The 19,358-nt window shown below is 41.3% G+C and overlaps 1 protein-coding gene across 8 annotated transcripts in view; it reads right to left on the bottom strand.

The window, feature by feature from the left end:
* The window catches only part of SPG21 (SPG21 abhydrolase domain containing, maspardin), a 78,759-nt gene extending 64,108 nt beyond the window's left edge, over positions 1-14,651 (bottom strand). The window contains exons 1-4 of one of the 8 annotated variants that reach the window (XM_089907113.1): positions 14,291-14,651; positions 10,458-10,544; positions 8,749-8,835; positions 7,349-7,510 (exon numbers count right to left, since the gene is read on the bottom strand). In XM_089907113.1, the coding sequence (XP_089763239.1) occupies positions 7,349-7,510; positions 8,749-8,835; positions 10,458-10,520 (312 nt within the window). In that variant the 5' untranslated portion in view covers positions 10,521-10,544; positions 14,291-14,651. The remainder of the gene's footprint in view (positions 1-7,348; positions 7,511-8,748; positions 8,836-10,457; positions 10,545-14,290) is intronic. The other 7 variants (XM_089907112.1, XM_089907111.1, XM_089907109.1 and 4 more) reach the window with 7 other exon arrangements.
* Between the last annotated feature and the right edge of the window lie 4,707 nt (positions 14,652-19,358).

Raw genomic sequence — 19,358 nt, 5'->3', positions numbered from 1 at the left:
GATGAAGAAAACAATAGAAAAGATCAATGAAACTAAAAGCTGGTTCTTTGAAAGGATAAACAAACTTGATAAACCTTTAGCCAGACTCATCAAGAAAGAAAGGGAGAGGGCTCAAATCAATAAAATTAGCAATGAAAAAGAAGAAGTTACAATGGACACCACAGAAATAATAAGGATAATAACACACTACTACAAGCAATTATATGCCAATAAAATGGACAACCTAGAAGAAGTGGACAAATTCTTAGAAAGGTACAATCTTCCAAGACTGAACCAGGAAGAAATAGAAAATAAGAACAGACCTATCACAAGTACTGAAATTGAGACAGTGATTTAAAAACTTCCAACAAATTAAAGATGATACAAATAGAGGGAGAGATATACCATGTTCTTGGATTGGAAGAATCAACATTGTGAAAATGACTCTACTACCCAAAGCAATCTACAGATTCAATGCAATCCCTATCAAACTACCACTGGCATTTACACAGAACTACAACAAAAAATTTCACAATTTGTATGGAAACACAAAAGACCCCGAATAGCCAAAGCAATCTTGAGAACGAAAAACGGAGCTGGAGGAATCAGGCTCCCTGACTTCAGACTATACTACAAAGCTACAGTAATCAAGACAGTATGGTACTGGCACAAAAACAGAAAGATAGATCAATGGAACTGGACAGAAAGCCCAGAGATAAACCCACGCACATATGGTCACCTTATCTTTGATAAAGGAGGCAGGAATGTACAGTGGAGAAAGGACAGCCTCTTCAATAAGTGGTGCTGGGAAAACTGGACAGGTACATGTAAAAGTATGAGATTAGATCACTCCCTAACACCATACACAAAAATAAGCTCAAAATGGATTAAAGACCTAAATGTAAGGCCAGAAACTATCAAACTCTTAGAGGAAAACATAGGCAGAACACTCTAAGACATAAATCATAGCAAGATCCTTTTTGACCCACCTCCTAGAGAAATGGAAATAAAAACAAAAATAAACAAATGGGACCTAATGAAACTTCAAAGCTTTTGCACAGCAAAGGAAACCATAAACAAGACCAAAAGACAACCCTCAGAATGGGAGAAAATATTTGCAAATGAAGCAACTGACAAAGGATTAATTTCCAAAATTTACAAGCAGCTCATGCAGCTCAATAACAAAAAAACAAACAACCCAATCCAAAAATGGGCAGAAGACCTAAATAGACATTTCTCCAAACAAGATATACAGACTGCCAACAAACACATGAAAGAATGCTCAACATCATTAATCATTAGGGAAATGCAAATCAAAACTACAATGAGATATCATCTCACACCAGTCAGAATGGCCATCATCAAAAAATCTAGAAACAATAAATGCTGGAGAGGGTGTGGAGAAAAGGGAACACTCCTGCACTGCTGGTGGGAATGTGAATTGGTACAGCCACTATGGAGAACAGTATGGAGGTTCCTTAAAAAACTACAAATAGAACTACCATATGACCCAGTAATCCCACTACTGGGCATATACCCTGAGAAAACCATAATTCAAAAAGAGTCATGTACCAAAATGTTCATTGCAGCTCTATTTACAATAGCCCGGAGATGGAAACAACCTAAGTGCCCATCATCGGATGAATGGATAAAGAAGATGTGGCACATATATACAATGGAATATTACTCAGCCATAAAAAGAAACGAAATTGAGCTATTTGTAATGAGGTGGATAGACCTAGAGTCTGTCATACAGAGTGAAGTAAGTCAGAAAGAGAGAGACAAATACCGTATGCTAACACATATATATGGAATTTAAGAAAAAAAATGTCATGAAGAGCCTAGGGGTAAGACAGGAAGAAAGACACAGACCTACTGGAGAACGGACTTGAGGATATGGGGAGGGGGAAGGGTGAGCTGTGACAAAGCGAGAGAGAGGCATGGACATATATACACTAACAAACGTAAGGTAGATAGCTAGTGGGAAGCAGCCGCGTGGCACAGGGATATCAGCTTGTTGATTTGTGACCGCCTGGAGTGGTGGGATAGGGAGGGTGGGAGGGAGGGAGATGCAAGAGGGAAGAGATATGGGAACATATGTATATGTATAACTAATTCACTTTGTTATAAAGCAGAAACTAACACACCATTGTAAAGCAATTATACCCCAATAAAGATGTTAAAAAAAAAAAAAACTTCCAACAAACAAAAGTCCAGGACCAGATGGCTTCACAGGGGAATTCTATCAAGCATTTAGACAAGAGTTAACACCTATCCTTCTGAAACTATTCCAAAAAACTGCAGAGAAAGGAACACTCCCAAACTCATTCTATGAGGCCATCATCATCCTGATACCAAAACCAGACAAAGATACCACAAAAATAGAAAGAAACCAATATCACTGATTAACACAGATGCAAAAGTCCTCAAAAAAATAATAGCAAACTGAATCCAACAATACATTAAAAGGATAATACACCATGATCAAGTAGGATGCAAGGATTTTTCAATATCCACAAATCAATCAGTGTGATACACCACATTAACAAACTGAAGAAGAAAAACCATATGATCATCTAATAGATGCAGAAAAAGCTCTTGACAAAACTCAACACCCATTTATTATAAAAACTCTCCAGAAAGTAGGCATAGAACCTACCTCAATATAATAAAGGCCATATATGACAAACCCACAGCTAACATCAGACTCAACGGTGAAAAGCTGAAAGCATTTTCTCTAGGATCAGAAACAAGACGAGGATGTCCACTCTTGCCACTTTTTTTCAACATAGTTTTGGAATTCCTAGCCACGGGAATTAGAGAAGTAAATAAATAAAAGGAATCCTAATTGGAAAAGAAGTAAAACTGTCACGGTTTGCAGATGATGCGATACTATACAGAGAAAATCCTAAAGATGCCACCAGAAAACTACTAGAGCTCATCAATAAATTCGGTAAAGTTGCAGGATACAAAATTAATACACAGAAATCTGTTGCATTTCTATACATTAACAATGAAAGATCAGAAAGAGAAATTAAAGAAACAATCCCATTTACCAATGCATCAAAAAGAATAAAATATCTAGGAATAAACCTGCCTAAGGAGCAAAAAGGCCTATACTCTGAAAACTATAAGATGCTGATGAAAGAAACTGAAGGTGACACAAACAAATTGAAAGATAGACTATGTTCTTGGATTGGAAGAATCAATATTGTCAAAATGACTATACTACTCAAGGCAATCTACAGATTCAATGCAATCCCTATTAAATTACCAATGGCATGTTTCACAGAACTAGAACAAAAAAATTTAAAAATTTGTATGGAAACACAAAAGACCTGAATAGCCAAAGCAATCCTGAGAAAGAAAAATGGAGCTGGAGGAACCGGTCTCCCTGATTTCAGACTATACTACAAAGCTACAATAATCAAAACAGTATGGTACTGGCACAAAACCAGAAATATAGATCAGTGGAACAGGATAGAAAGCCCAGAAATAAACCCACGTGCCTATAGTCAATTAATCTATGACAAAGGAGACAAGAATATACAATGGAGAAATGGTGCTGGGAAAACTGGACAGCTACATGTAAAAGAATGAAACTAGAACATTCTCTAACACCATACACAAAAATAAACTCAAAATAGATCAAAGACCTAAATGAAGACTGGATACTGTAAAACTCTCAGAGGAAAACATAGGCAGAACACTCTGACATAAATCACAGCAATATCTTTTTGGATCCACCATCTAGAGTAATGAAAATAAAAATAAACAAATGGGACCTAATTAAACTTAAAAGCTTTTGCACAGCAAAGGAAACCATAAACAAAATGAAAAGACAACCTACAGAATGGGAGAAAATATTTGCAAACGAAGCAACTGACAAGGGATTAATCTCCAAAATATACAAACAGCTCATGCAGCTCAATATCAAAAAACAAACAACCTGATTGAAAAATGGGCAGAAGACCTGAATAGACATTTCTCCAAAGAAGACATACAGATAGCCAAAAAGCACATGAAAAGATGCTCAACACTGCTAATTATTAGAGAAATGCAAATCAAAACTACAATGAGGTATCACCTCACATGAGTCAGAATGGCCATCGTCAAAAAGTCTACAAACAATAAATGCTAAAGAGGGTGTGGAGAAAAGAGAACTCTCCTACACTGTTGGTGGGAATTTAAATTGGTACAACTACTGTGGAGAACAGTATGGAGGTTCCTTAAAAAACTAAGAACTACCAGGCTTCCCTGGTGGCACAGTGGTTGAGAGTCCGCCTGCTGATGCAGGGGACATGGGTTTGTGCCCCGGTATGGGAAGATCCCACATGCTGCGGAGCGGCTGGGCCTGTGAGCCATGGCCGCTGAGCCTGCGCGTCCGGAGCCTGTGCTCCGTAATGGGAGAGGCCACAACAGTGAGAGGCCTGCGTACCGCAAAAAAAACAAAAAAACAAAAAAACTAAGAACTACCATTTTATCCAGCAATCTCACTCCTGGGCATATATCCAGAAAAAAATCATAATTCAAAACGATACATGCACTCCAGTGTTCAGTGCAGCACTGTTCACAACAGCCAAGACATGGAAGCAACCTAAATGTCCATTGAGAGGAATGGATAAAGAAGATGTGGTACATATATACAATGGAATACTACTCAGCCATAAAAATGAACGAAATAATGCCATTTGCAGCACCATGGATGGACCTAGAGATTATCATACTAAGTGAAGTAAGTCAGACACAGAAAGACAAATATCATAGGATAACACTTATATGTGGAAGTTAAAAAAATGATACAGGGGCTTCCCTGGTGGCGCAGTGGTTGAGAGTCCGCCTGCCGATGCAGGGGATACGGGTTCGTGCCCCGGTCCGGGAAGATCCCACATGCCGCGGAGCAGCTAGGCCCGTGAGCCATGGCCGCTGAGCATGCGCGTCCAGAGCCTGTGCTCCTCAACGGGAGAGGCCACAACAGTGAGAGGCCCGGGTACAGCAAAAAAAAAAAAAAAGAAAAAAAAAGATACAAATGAACTTATTTACAAAACAGAAACAGACTCACAGATTTCGAAAACAAACTTACTCTTACCAAAGGGCAATGGTAGGGGGAGGGATGAATTAGAAGTTTGGGTTAAAATATATATATAGTAGTGTTACTATATATAAAATAGATAATCAACAAGAACCTACTGTATAGCTCAGGAAACTCTACTCAATATTCTCTAATAATCTATATGGGAAAACAATCTGAAAAAGAATGGATATATGTATATGTATAACTGAATCACTTTGCTGTACACCTGAAACTAACACAACATTGTAAATCAACTATAATATAAAATAAAAATTAAATTTAAAAAATCTGTGCCCTAGACAGGTAATAAAACTGTATATGACTTGATACACACACACACACAACTGAGTACGAGTAAAACTGGGAAATCTGAACAAGGCTGGTGGATTACATTAACATCAATGTCTTGGTTGTGATATTCTACTACAGTTTTATAAAATGTTACTATTGGGAGAAACTGGGCAAAGTATATAAGGGATATCTCTCTATTATTTCTTACTGCATGTGAATCTATAATTATCTCAATAAATATGTAAATGAAAAGAGGATCCATGCATTTTAACTGCGAGGTATTTAACAAATACCTAGTAAATTTCAGAACCTCCTGGGGTTGGGCATTCTGATCAAATCTTAAGAAGAACAAAGTAATTTTGAAGACATTGCTGGCCTTTTTCTTGATTCATTATCTAGCTAAGAAATAGCAAAAGCCTACATCAAGAAGCAAGAAGAAATATCCAGCCAGAAGGCAAGGCTATGTGCCCTGTCAGTTTAGAGTGATAACCACACTGTTCGCTTTGGACAGCACTCTAAAGTGAGACAGACACCCAGGGGCTGCTCAGGTTCCCCCTCCCTGGCTGATCAACAGGGACCACAAGGACAGAAAGTGTCACGACTTAGGCTGCAGTGGACTGGAATGAGGGCGGTTACCACTCTGCTCTCCTGCAATGCTGTCCACTGAGAGGGATTACTGAAAACCCAGAACAAGGGAGGATTATGTTGCAGGAATTCAAACACACAATACGAGGAATGGTTAAAGAATCTGGAGAAATTTAGCTGGAGAAGAAAAGACCTGGGGGCAGAAGGCAGTAGGCCACCGATAATAACTAGTTTTTTCAAGAAAGAGAAGGGCTGCCTGGATGAAGAGGAATTGGATTTGTCTTTTATGACCCCAATTAGTGGTAACCCCATTGGAATTTTCAGTTATCAACCAAGAGAAGAGATCTGGTCCACGTTTTCTCTCTTCTAGGCAGTAAATAAAATGTATACTAACAGCAGTACTTCATAATGTTTACATGTTAACTCTCCAGGTCCCAAAAACAACTGCTGGCTCCAAAGCCAGAGCCTCTCCTTCCAGAGGAAGTTAGGAAACCAACGTCCATTGTCCTGATCCGATCGAGGCACACCAAACACTCCACTGTGAGCAACAGTGCCTTCCTGGGAATTCCCTGGCAGTCCAGTGGTTAGGACTCTGTGCTTCTACTGCACGGGGCATGGGTTCAATCCCTGGTCAGGGAACTAAGATCTCGCTGCCACGCCCTGTGGCCAAAACAAAAACAAAAAAACAAACAGTGCCTTCCCACCTACGCCCACCTCCCAGAGAGGAAGCTTAGAGAATGATCAATGCGAAACTAGATTTGGACCGAACTCAGTGATAACTGAGTTATCAGTGACTCAGTTATCAGTAACTCAGTTATCAGTAACTCAGTTATCAGTTATCCGTAACTCAGTGATTAGAAACAAAAAAACAAATGCGAAGGATATGAGCTAATTAATGAGCTTCACCTCACCTATCAAAGACTCACATTAAAGCAAGCTTTCAGTCCCCTGGATGTCAGCTGATCCCTCTGCTGCCCCCGAAGCAGTAATGTAATAAAAGGGGAGGGTAAATGGGGTCAGAAGACTGAGTTGGGCTCTCCCTCCATGGCCTACTGGCTGTGTGACCCTCGGTGATCACTAAAACAGTCCGGACCTCAGTTTCCTTAACTATAAACAAGGACAATGCTTCCTGCTGGTCAGGCTTATTCAGAAAATGCATGTTCAAGCTGAGGGTAGAGGAGGCTTCCAATAGAGGTTTGTCCCCTCTGAGCCTCTGTATGTTGGTGAACCACACCACCTTTCTTCAAAAAACTCCCTTTCACATTTTAACAAAGGAAAACAGTATCTTACCTCAATCAAAAACACGCCTATTACTACAGTTAATCGAAACAGAAGCGCACATGCGCACACACACACACACACACACACACAGACCAGAAAATGTGGACTTAATTTCAATCCTGAATCAATAATACTTACAGCTATAACCCGGTAACCCCATCCAGTCAAAGCCAAAATCTGCCGGAAAAATACATCAGCAGTTCCGCTGACGGGAGGGAGAAATATGAGAGGACACCTGATATTTCTGGGGCCTGCATCGTAGAGCGACCAGATCTTACTGTCGTCATCATCCACAATAATCTGGAGGGAAAATTATAAGAAACAAAATGAAAAACCTCATGGATTGGGTTTTATATAGTTATTTCAGCACTATAATTTCACTGACAATTTTAATACTTCTGCCTCGGTTGTTACAAGCTAATGAGGGGATCACACCAGACTAGCACATATAAAAAACAGCTTTGTCTCCATTTCCTTCTTCAGTACTGACATAGTCCATGGAACTGCTTTATACTTCTCCCAAGAGCTGTTTTTTCTATCAGTTTTGAATTTTTCTCCCCAGCCATGATTATATGAAATTTATTGTTTACCATTAAACAGTAAACTCTGTACATGGCATCTGATTTATTCCCCATACTTCTGCCTGTGTGTGTGTGTGTGTGTGTGTGTGTATGCGCGCACGCACGCGTGCATGTGCGCATGCGTATGTGCACATAGGAGGAGGACAATTTGCAGAGTCATTCTTGGGTGCTGGCCCAGAGGGCGGGCTGGGATCAGCAGGGTCAGTGTGTGACTAGGGGAAGTGAGGGGAAGAAACGACTCCAGCCTCCAGGGAGAAACTGGGTAGAGATGGGACCTCTCAAAGAGATGCTTCAGGAGCCTGATCTAGACCAAGCCTCTGAAGGGGAGACCTCTGCTAGAGAGAAGGGACGAGGCAGGTATAAGCATCACTGTCCCCAGAGAATGTTTCAAACTATTCAGTCAATGTGGGGAATGGGCTCAGGGAAAAACTGGCTTTTGGGGGAAAAGGGGGTAAGAAGGAGGAAGGTCATCAGAAACCTTCCTGATTTAGTGGTTCTTGATCCAAAAAGGGACACAGATGAGCATTACATGAGCTGAGACAAATCAGGTGTTTAGCACAGAGGTTGGCAGACATTGAGTGTTCAACAGTGTCAAGAGTGTTAGCTACAGTATGCACTGCATGATAGTTTAATTTTTGTTCTCTTTGGCTGACTTTTTGGTATTTGGAAAAGTACATTAACTGCTTGAACTTCTGCCAATGCAAATCAACACTTAACCTTTTTACATTAGAAAGTTCAAGGTTCTATTTTCTGAGAGCTCCTAACTCTGAGAGCAGTGCTGTGGGGCCCATGGTGTCAATGTGGGTGGCGGCACACTAACCAAGGTCACCGGCATCACTGGGAGCAGACAAACAGGGCAGGGCAAAGCCCAGAGGGCCCTAACCAACACCTTCTGGACTTCCCCGGGTGACAGTATATCTCATGATTATGTTTTTGCCCTTTGTATTTGCCACTCACATTTTTGCTTTTCCTGTTTCTTTTTGCTATGATTGTAGTAAAAAAAATCTCAGTAACCTCTGACAGTGGTATGCGGTAAATTCCAACCTTATAATAATAAAATTCATATGAGATAAGATATTCAGATCTCTGAAATGAAAATCTAGCACTATGAAACTTCAAGCAAACTTTTCATGTCTTGTGGGCCAAACTGACCAAAGGAGAAAATAACATCAATGAAACTACTACTTCCAAGAATATTTAGGTAAGTTTGTGTTGTTTTGGGTCTGGTGATTAGCTTGCTGAGTGAGTCCATCAAGAGGAGCTCACATGAATGACTTGAGGGGATGGGACAAGGCAGAGGGACTCTGGGGGCAATTCTCCTAGCATGAGCAGTAGTTCCTGGGGTAGCAAGAAGAAAGGCGGGTTCCCTTTGGTAAGCTGCCAATTAGTTCTGGCTTTTTTTTTAAGGAATTTTTTCTTTTTTTAAAGAAGTTAATTAATTTTTGGCTGCGTTGGGTCTTTGTTGCTGACTGCGGGCTTTCTCTAGTTGCGGAGAGCAGGGGCTACTCTTTATTGTGGTGCACGGGCTTCTCATTGCCGTGGCTACTCGTGTTGCGGAGCATGGGCTCTAGGCGCACGGGCCTCAGTAGTTGTGGCACGCAGGCTCAGTAGTTGTGGCGCACAGGCTTAGTTGCTCAGCGGCACATGGGATCTTCCTGGACCAGGGATCGAACCCGTGTCCCCTGCACTGGCAGGCGGATTCTTAACCGCTGTGCCACCAGGGAAGCCCAGTTCTGGCTTTGAAGCCAGATTAATTTGATTTAAATTTAAACTCAACTAGACTGTGTGACTTTAACATGTTAACCTCCATGAACCTCAGTTTTCCCATCTGCTAAGTGGGCACACCACTATCCACTCTGTTAAACTGTTGAAAGAATTAAATAAGATATTTGGGGACTTCCTACAACAGTGCCAGGTATATGGCAGGTATTCTGTCTATACATGGAGACTGTATCTCAAATTTCTATATGAAGTGTAATTCTGTTATCAGTTCAAACTTGCATGATACTTCCACAGCTATCTATCCTGACAAAACAATTACAACAGAGACATCGATGTTCTTCAGATCATAGTACTCTAATATTTCTGCAAGGGGATCAGCAAAGATTTTATTCTGACACAACTTTTGTCTAGTGTGATCCCCAAACATTTGGGATTAACTTGGGACTCAGAGTCAACAAACTTCAATATAAGTGTTTAGCGTTTTTAGACATCCCAGGCATATAAAGTTTCCAAAAGATGACTATGGCAGAATGAGTATATATCATGGCAAACAGAGGACCTATAATGTGACTCACTGTAAATCTTAAATCTGAGGAACAGGAAAATGCTTTCTAATAGAATCTAACTGCACTTACTGTACAGTTGCAGTTGCTGTCAGCTTTCTACTAAACTATACAGAGGAGAATATACATATTGCTGCTTGCTTGAATATGTAAAAACAATTATAAAATAATGAGTACAGTTATTCTCACTTTTACTCTTGAATGAGTCTCAAAAGCTGATTGTACTCGACAGGGAAGGGGTGAACTTTAGGCTCTCCAACCCAGTCACAATACTTGGCAATAACCTTTACTCTCGAACACTACTAAGACATAACACCTAAATCACACATAAAAACAATTACAAGATTTTGCAAATAAGAGGTGTAGTAAAACCATACATACCTTTTTAAGGGGGACTGTACTTCTAAACCAGTTATAATCAGGAGAGACTTTAATCTCTCCCATGATTAGCTGAAATGGAGGTTAACCCTGAAATAAAAGCATGTGATGTTTCATGTCAAGAATTCATGTTTACATCAGCACTAAATGTAGAGTCTGATCTAGCTCTACCAACAATACTTTAAAGGATAAAACTGAGGAAATGGGCTATTTCACCTTGTCGGCATATACTTAAACTACAGAAAACAATTTGGTGAAAACCTATAATCATGGAGCAGGAAGGGCCCCAAGAGAGAATTATTCCAACCCTCTTAGTTCCTCCAGAAGAAGAATCTGGTCTAGAAAATTTTAATGACTTACCCAAGATCCCACGGCTATTGCAAAACCAGGACCAGACACCGGACAGCCTTTTCTGACACCTGACTGTCTGTCCTAGTTAAATGATTCCAAATGCAGTAGCATAACCTATCTTTGGACAAGATCTTAAGAATCTATGCTAATAAAGATATTCCTGTCTGATAAAATTCTAGAGAACAGTCCATACTAGAAAGAGGAGCTAATGTAAGCCTGCTTCCTCATAAATTCATAAAATGCCGTAAATCTCACTCTAGGGGAACATAGCTTCAGAAACTCACACATAGTTTTTAATGCAAAATACAGGAAAACTTGCTGTTCATATGGATGTGGTTAAAAGTGATATAATGTACTCTGAGAGATCCACGATAAGATACCAGAATAGACCTGAAGGCACAATAACTAGCAACAAAACAAAACATGTGCCTTTAGAAAAAATGTGTGGTCTTCTGTTGTGAGATTAGTGATTTCCAGCTTTTATAGCTCTGTGACGTTGGAAAAGTCACTGACCCTTTTTGGGCTGTTTTCTCATCTGTGACTATTTCACCACTCTCTCTCCAAAGCGTTGGACAGTGCTTGGTACAGAGCAGGCATTATCTGTTGACTAAATAAATGACTACATCCTAAGCAGGCCAAACTAGGCAATCCTAGAGTCCCTTTTAACCCGGGTACCTACGAGCTTTCCATTAGCTGGGCATCTTCAACTTAAAGGCTACCCCTCTTTGCTCAGGGATCTGTGTTGTGTTGTAACAGGAACCTGAAAATTATAGTTCCTCGTTGCAGATTCTTATTGCCCAATGGAGAACTTCCACCCATCAGTTTGGAAGGATTCAAATGCTTGTTTGCATCATGTCCTCTACCCCAGCACAAGCCTGAATTTTCCTAGCAGGGCTAGGATGAGTCTGAGACCCTAGGACTTAACTCCTGCGATGACTCTGAACTGCCATTTTAGAGGGGCTGCTTCTCTGGACTGGTCAGGAGCTGGGGATTCTAAAACCAACGAATCTTCCTCCTTGGCCCTCCAAATCTTCTCCCTCAAGTACGCAGGGCACTGAGCAATCTCAACTGCTACCTCTAACCTTGGGGGTTACTAAACTGAACCCCAAGGAGATGGTAAATGTAGACATCCAATATTAAACTAGGTTTACAACCTTGATACTGTAATAATGGTCTCTTCTCTCAAGGCTAGGATGGTACTTAGAAAAGTTTATTAAAATCTTAAGTGGCTCTAAAATATCAAGAAAATTATCAGCCAGTCTTATGCTGAAAATCAGTGTGCACAGATGTATTTCTTATTCATACTGAAATAAAGAAAATCATTCTTTGCATATTCATTTTCTCTTAACAAATATTAACATGTTAAAAGTTGAAGCCATTTGAACTACAGCCTTTCTCTGAGCTGGTCACTGCTTTTAATTGAAAGCAACTAGCCCATACAGTTAATTCCAGAATATTTTCTACCTAGACAGACTTGAAATATTTCTATGTCATCTAAATATTGCCTAATGGAGACATTTTCTAGTATTGCAATACTATAAACAATCACTATTCGACAGGAGGAAATATCAAAAACATGTTTAGAAAAAAAACCTACTCAACAGATTTATAAAACACTTTAGCTAATTAAAGCCAGAAAGTATGCTTCTAGATTCACCAAACTTGGGATAAAATAAAGTATTCATAGTTTGAATCAGTTGCAATCTACAAACCAAACTACCATACAAATACATATACACACATCATTCACAGGCACACACATTCACTGTCATCCACTTCTTCCCTCAGCAGTAAGTAGAAAGATGTTCCTCACCACAGTCCTCAGTATTATCCACTACCACCTAATATTATAATATTTTATAACTAATCTTGCTGGATGGAGAGATTCCACCCAACTGTGACTAAATTTTTGTAGAGGCAAGTGATTTTAACACTTGTGCTAGTTTGGCAGTACATGAAAGCTAAGATAGATACCAAATGTTGCATCTGACCAACTGACGTTTAAGTGAAAAAAAAAAAAAAAAAAAACTGCTGCAAAGGGAAAGCAGCTGTGAGTGGTATGAAAAGGAAGTTTGTTCTCCCAGCTCTCTTTCATCCACTTCAGGGGAATACTTTTCCAAGTCACAAGGGGAACATTCTGCATAGGGCAAAAAAAAAAAAAAAAAAGGTTCACTGAGACTGTAACTCAACTGGTCAGTATTAAATAAGAAAGAATGTGGACCACGAACTCAATGCTGATTTGATCTCTCACAATTCTTCACAAAAACAAAAGCACCTGTTCATGTTGCTGGGAAAAGGGCTGCAGGAATTTTGCCTTAATCTTGCCTAAGGAAACCCCTCCTCAAGGAGTGCTCTGGACACCGGGGCCTCTCTGGCCCTTGTACTGCTCGACAATTAAACTGCTCGTTGTGAGTGTGCACCAAGAATTGCATGCACTTATCCCTCAGGGTTTCAGCAGAACCAGCCAGTTTACAGTCCACTTATCCCTCAGGGTTTCAACAGACCCTGCCAATTTACAATCAGTGAAATTGCCTTCACAAATGTTTAAGTCATCTAACCAGTTTAACTAGTCAGATGTGTTCTTATCCTTTATCCCAATCATATGATCTTCATATGGACAATCTGTGATTATTATTAACACCAGCAATAACGAAATATTAGAACCTGAGAGTCTCTGGGCAATGCCATTGGCTTTTTAATGCAAGCCTCCATACCTCACCACACCAGTACAGAGCTATTCTTTTTTTAAGTTTCCTCAGGGGAAGATTTACCCCTCCTTTCTTCAGAAACTTATTCCATTATCTTCTAAACCTCATGGGAGGAAAAGCTGACTACTTGACATTTTGACGGTGACACCTCGTCTTGTACTCTGTCTTAGTATAAAAGCTTTTGAAAATTTGCACACAGCTATTCTATCACCCCTCAGTCTCTTGAAGCTTTGTGCCAACAGGAGCTGGAACATTGTAGGTGGAGACAAAGAAGCAGCATAAATGCAGAACTTATGACTCCCTAGGAAAAGTGAGACAGCCTAGCCCTGCTACTTTCCTCATGCCTCCTTCACAAGCCTCACACCTGGCCCGTACTCCGCAATGACAAAGGCATTTATCACTTTCAGGCTGAGGTGCAATCTCCAAAATAACTAGTCTGCTCAGAGTTCTTAAAAGTTTGCAGGAAAAATATGTTCCTGGGCTGCAGCACTGTAGCCCCAAAATGGTATTACAGTTGTATGCCCAGGTCAAGCGCCCCACTGCCCACCCCAGGCGACCCACACACACAGACCTCCACCTTCTCCCAGTCCCACTGATGACAGCTACACAAAGGCAGGGGCACAGGCACACCAATCACCCCCATAAACTCAGGTTCGACCTCAGACACACACAGGGACATGCAATCACGTGCATGGTCACATGAACCGACCCACTCAGGGCCACACTCACAAAGTCACACCGACAGAGGCAGCCGCGCACACTACAAACCATACTCACCTGCAGCCACAAACGCGTCACACACCCACATCCCCCGCTTCCCAGGGCCTCGCTCACCCCTCACCTGCCGTGGCCGCCCCCAGGCCCCTTTCCCTCCTCCCCAGGGCGGCTCTTCCCTCCACTACGGGTGCGGGCCTGGGAAGCTGCTGGGCCTGGGTCGGGGCCGGCGGCTTGAGCGCTCAGTACCCGCAAGCGCTGTGGACCTTTGGGGCGCGCTGGAGGGCCGGCCTCCGAGGGGCGGGGAGCGCAGCCAAGCGAGCCTCGGCCACCGCCCTCCCTCCCCCCGAATCGTTCGCGCAGCTGGCTCAAGCCTCGCGTTTCCGCGTTTGGAGGGGCGGGGCCACGCAGCGAGGAAGGGGTGGAGCTGCGTGACTCCGGCGGTCACCATGGCGACGGGGCGGGTTGGACCACTGGGTGAGACTCTGGCGCTCTATTGTACATCCTGCCGGGTGCGGAGTCGGCATCGGCTCTGGCGGTGGCGGCGGGCGCAGGGAGGAGGTCCGAGGAGCCTCTGGGTCAGTTCTAGGTCACCCATGTGACGTGAGCACCTAGGGAGAGGTCGTGGGACTGGAAGAAAGGGGCGCCTGACCCTTGAGATCTGCCTCCGCCTGCAGTTCGCGCCCTCTTGGAGGAAGCAGATGCCGACCTTTTCTCTCCGCCGTGTAAAGCTTTGTGGGGATCCCTTTGGGTTACAGGCTTTGATGAACAGGGCTTTGTATACTCTCTTTTCTTGGCAAGATTTTTTTCCTTTGGCACAGCTACAGACGCCCTCCCTAATCCTCCACTGTAACGCCCCCACCTCCCTTCCCTGACTTGTGCTGAGGTCCTGAGGATTTCCGGGAACAGCTCCCACTGAGCCTCCAGCTCCTTCATCACTTTCCCTTAAAGGAATAGAGAATATTAATCTATTTATAATCATTTTTCTTAAGATGTTGCAGAGGTCACGACTCTCCTTTTCAGTAAAATATTTGGAGGTATGAAAAGGTTGAGTAACATGTAAATCTCCTTGTTGGAAGTTTTTTAATGATCCTTCAACAAGATCCTGCTGAAAATGCCTCTCCCTAATCTGTGTTAGGGAAAACCTGTACCCTATTAAAGGCCTTTGCCTTTACCCTGGCAACTGTTTTGGGGATTAAGGTCAGGGGAGAATCCAAGTAAACTGCATCCTAAATCATGACCTCTGCCCTCCTGCTCAGGAGCCTTGGTTCCCAGTCTAGAACTTGGACAAATCCCAAACGAATTTCCCAAGAGCACAGTAACATATCCGCCTTTTTTTTCCCCAAATCACCTTTTCGGAATTTTGAGTCAGTAACAGAAAATGGTCTTCTATTATAAGCACCACATAGCTGCTATACAGGGAATGTTTTTGTGGAAGATTTTTAACTTTGGGACTTTTTCTAAAAAACTTGGAGAGGTTTAATGAATGGAATACCTGGCAAATCACTGGTTGTATTTATGTAAAATCCATTATGGGTACTCATTACATTGTTTATCTGTCTCCCCCAGTGGGCTGGGAGCTTTAATTTAGAGCAAAGTGAACGGAGTGATTTAACCAGTGCCTTAGCTATTATGACCTGGTTCATAATAAGTACTAAATGTGTACTGAATGAACTAATTAGCAAATAAAGAAATTTATCTGCTTGTATTCCTAAAGCTGTATTCCTTATATCCCATACTTCCAGACCTCACTTGAGTATCAGCCCTGAAGAGACATGAACTATGGATGTGCCCAAATGTATTAGAAGTCCTTATTCTGTTAGTTTGGTAATAATAATTTTTAACTTGACTGTTGATAATGGAAAACTATTTCGCTATGCAGATATGTTTCGTTATATGTATACTTTTATTAAAAGAATCAAACCCAAAATAATGAATGTTTTGTTTCCCTTAGAAAAGGAACCCATGGTCATGTTTGGATCTTCAGCTGGTCCATAACACATAGCAAGCACATTGTCCATTCCCTAATCTGAACAAGAAACATTTAGTATCTGTGAATTCCAGCTGTCCTGTAACTGCACAACTGCAGGAAGCAAACTTTTAACCCAGGGCAGGCCACAGTGCAGGCAGACCTGGTGGATACGGCTGGGAGGGTTTGCAGCTGCTGTCATGGTTGGGGTCTGCTAGATGGTTCCCACAGCACCGGTCCCTGTGTGAGAATCTCACTTTACAAACTGGAATGTTCACAAAATACTCTGTGAACACCGAGCAAAGTAAACAGGTGGCCAGCTGGTTCTCAAAATTGCCCAAACCCAAGCTCTTTTCCTCAAATTTATCTTTTGACAGGATATTTGTTTTAAAACACATGTGCAAAATAATCCTAGCTATCTCTCTTATGCACATATACATACCAAACAGAGTAGTGGTTACCTCTGAGGGGAAACTGGGAATAGAAGGGGTGTTGAAGGAGAAGCTGGCTTTAGATTTAGTATTTGAATTTATATAAGCATGTATCCATATGTTATTGTGTGACAAAAAATTACTTAAAAGCAACTATATTCATGCTTTAAATGCTGCTGTAAACCTGATCTAAATCCTTCAATAGCTCCCTATTGCCTTCAAGCTAAAGTCCAAAGTGTATGGGCTACAGCAGGTCTGACTCTCCCAAAGGGCCCATTACACCCTATGAGGTCTCAAACCTCTAGGCATTTGTGTATGCTCTTCCCTCCACTCAGAGTGTCCCCCCTCCACCAGAGTGAATCTCCCCTATTTTGCTCCCAGGAACCATGTGTGAAAAAGTAAAAGAGGAGCAAAACACTTAGTTTTTCACACTAATACCAATTCTTGGAATACCATCCTTTTAAGCTTTCCAGGGTACAATCAACTGTAGTGTTATATATCAAATTATGCTAAGAACCAAGATTGAAAATGAATGCTGTTTCCTCGTTGCCAGACCCAGTCTGTGACATACACATACTATACTGGATTAGAGGGATCAGACACAGAGTGGGGATTCTAAAACTGCCCAAGAAAGATACCGACATGACTCTTCTATAGTTTGCTACCTAAAGGTCCTATCAAACACGTTATATACAGTTATTTATAATTAATAATTTATTATCATTCGGGAGTTAAGAAACCTGAGTTCTATCCTTGGGCAAGACATTTCCTCTCTCTAGGTGTGGTTTTCTTTTCTGTAAAATGAGTCCAAAGTTAGACTAAATGATCTCTAAGTTCTTTCCAATTCTAAGATTTTAGATTCTATGTACTTATGAGAGCTACATTACAGAATCTTTACAACAGCCTTTCCTCAAAGCTGTTCTTCTCTGATAATCCCCCCACCGTCACTCCCTTCCAATCAAACTTAAAAAAAAAGAGTACCCTGGCCAGTGAGTTGCAACTAAGGAGCTCGCCTGCCACAACTAAGACCTGGCGTAACCAAATAAATAAACAAATAAAATAAATATTTTAAAAAAAAAGTATCCTGGGGCTTCCCTGGTGGCGCAGTGGTTGAGAGTCCGCCTGCCAATGCAGGGGACACGGGTTCATGCCCTGGTCCGGGAAGATCCCACATGCCACGGAGCGGCTAGGCCTGTGAGCCATGGCTGCTGAGCCTGCGCGTCCAGAGCCTGTGCTCCGCAGCGGGAGAGGCCACAACAGTGAGAGGCCCACGTACTGCCAAAAAAAAGTATCCTGAACACAAAAATGCCTGCTTATGGAAACAGTATTTTGACTTCTTCGATAAGTTAATGTCTGACTATTACTAACTTGGTAAAATAAAAGTTCCTAAGCAAAGGTACCACATCTTTTGTATCATCTGCCAACCTAGCATCTCATTAATGTTTCTTCCATAAATAACAATGCGATAACCTTCCGGAAAAAGAGCTGCAATTAAAAAATCCTGGGAAACAAGAGCTGCACTATTATACTATAAAATAAAGCAGCTTCTATCTGTAGGGCTCTAGAAAACTTTATGAATTCTTAGAGGTAATAAAGACAGTGATTAAATAGTAACTAAAATGGGAAAATCTTTTTGAAATTGTCTAGCCTAGTGCATGCATATGATGGGCACTCAATTAACATGTGCTCCTACTTCTACATTTCTGAGCACAAAAGCCTAATATATTAAATTCCTTGATCAAGGATAAAAACATTTGCAATAGAGGTAGGATACCAAAGTGGTTAGGCCCACAGACTGGTGTCAGACTCCCGGAGTGTGAATTCTAGCTCTACCACTTATTAGCTATCTAACAGTCTGGAAAAATGAGGATCAATAACATTACCTAACTCATAGGGTTACTGTAAATATAAAATGAGATAGTTCAGGTCGAGTCCTTAGCAACGAGACTAGCAATCAATAAACGTTGGCTAATAATAATGGCATTGAGAACCTGCTGTGTTCCAGGCACTGTGCTAGGTACATTACGTATACTATTTTTATTCCTCATGAGAATCCTTGCAAAGCAGGTACAATTTTCATTTCATAGATAAGGAAATAGATTCAGAGAGGGTGTGTTATCAGCCTCTGCTTAAGGTCAGTGGCAGGGCTCGTGCCATGTTTGTTGAATCTAAGACTCTACCTCTCAAAATCGTATCTCTTTCCCTTGAAATGGTTTGATAAATATAAAGAAAAATGGTGAAAATAGGTTGTACTTCCTTTAACACAACGTTTAAAAGCAATCAACATTCTTTCAGCAGGCTTTTTCAAGAGCTCAATTTTATGCTCAGGAACATTTCTTTTGTCCCTCAAATCGAACCAAGAATAAAATCCTTTTTAAACAAAATCTACAGTAGTCTTTGGGTGCTAATATTGTCACTAGCTAGCTGTTGCTGGACCCCCGTTTCATCATCTCCAGACTGAAATTTTGAGTACTAAATCATTGAGCCTTTCCCGCTCTAAAATTCTTTTCCTCCTGTTAGTCTAAAGGCATCTCAGCAAGTTGCTGCTGCCATCCAGAGGAGAAAATATTGTTGCAGGCCCAAAGAAGTCATTATAGCAGTGTTAGACTGTGGTGACAAAAATAGCTACCATTTATTGTCTACTGTTTGCCCCGTGCTTCCCTGGGCATATTCTATATGTATTTCTATTCTGCAAGATAGAATGCTTTTACATTCTACCTTTGTTTTTAAA

The sequence above is a fragment of the Delphinapterus leucas genome, chromosome 2 (genome assembly GCF_059928025.1).
Source record: "Delphinapterus leucas isolate spDelLeu-1000000601 "Yukka" chromosome 2, BTC_Dleu_Yukka2, whole genome shotgun sequence".
Lineage (NCBI taxonomy): Eukaryota > Metazoa > Chordata > Mammalia > Artiodactyla > Monodontidae > Delphinapterus > Delphinapterus leucas.
This window is presented reverse-complemented; position numbering and strand designations above follow the sequence as displayed.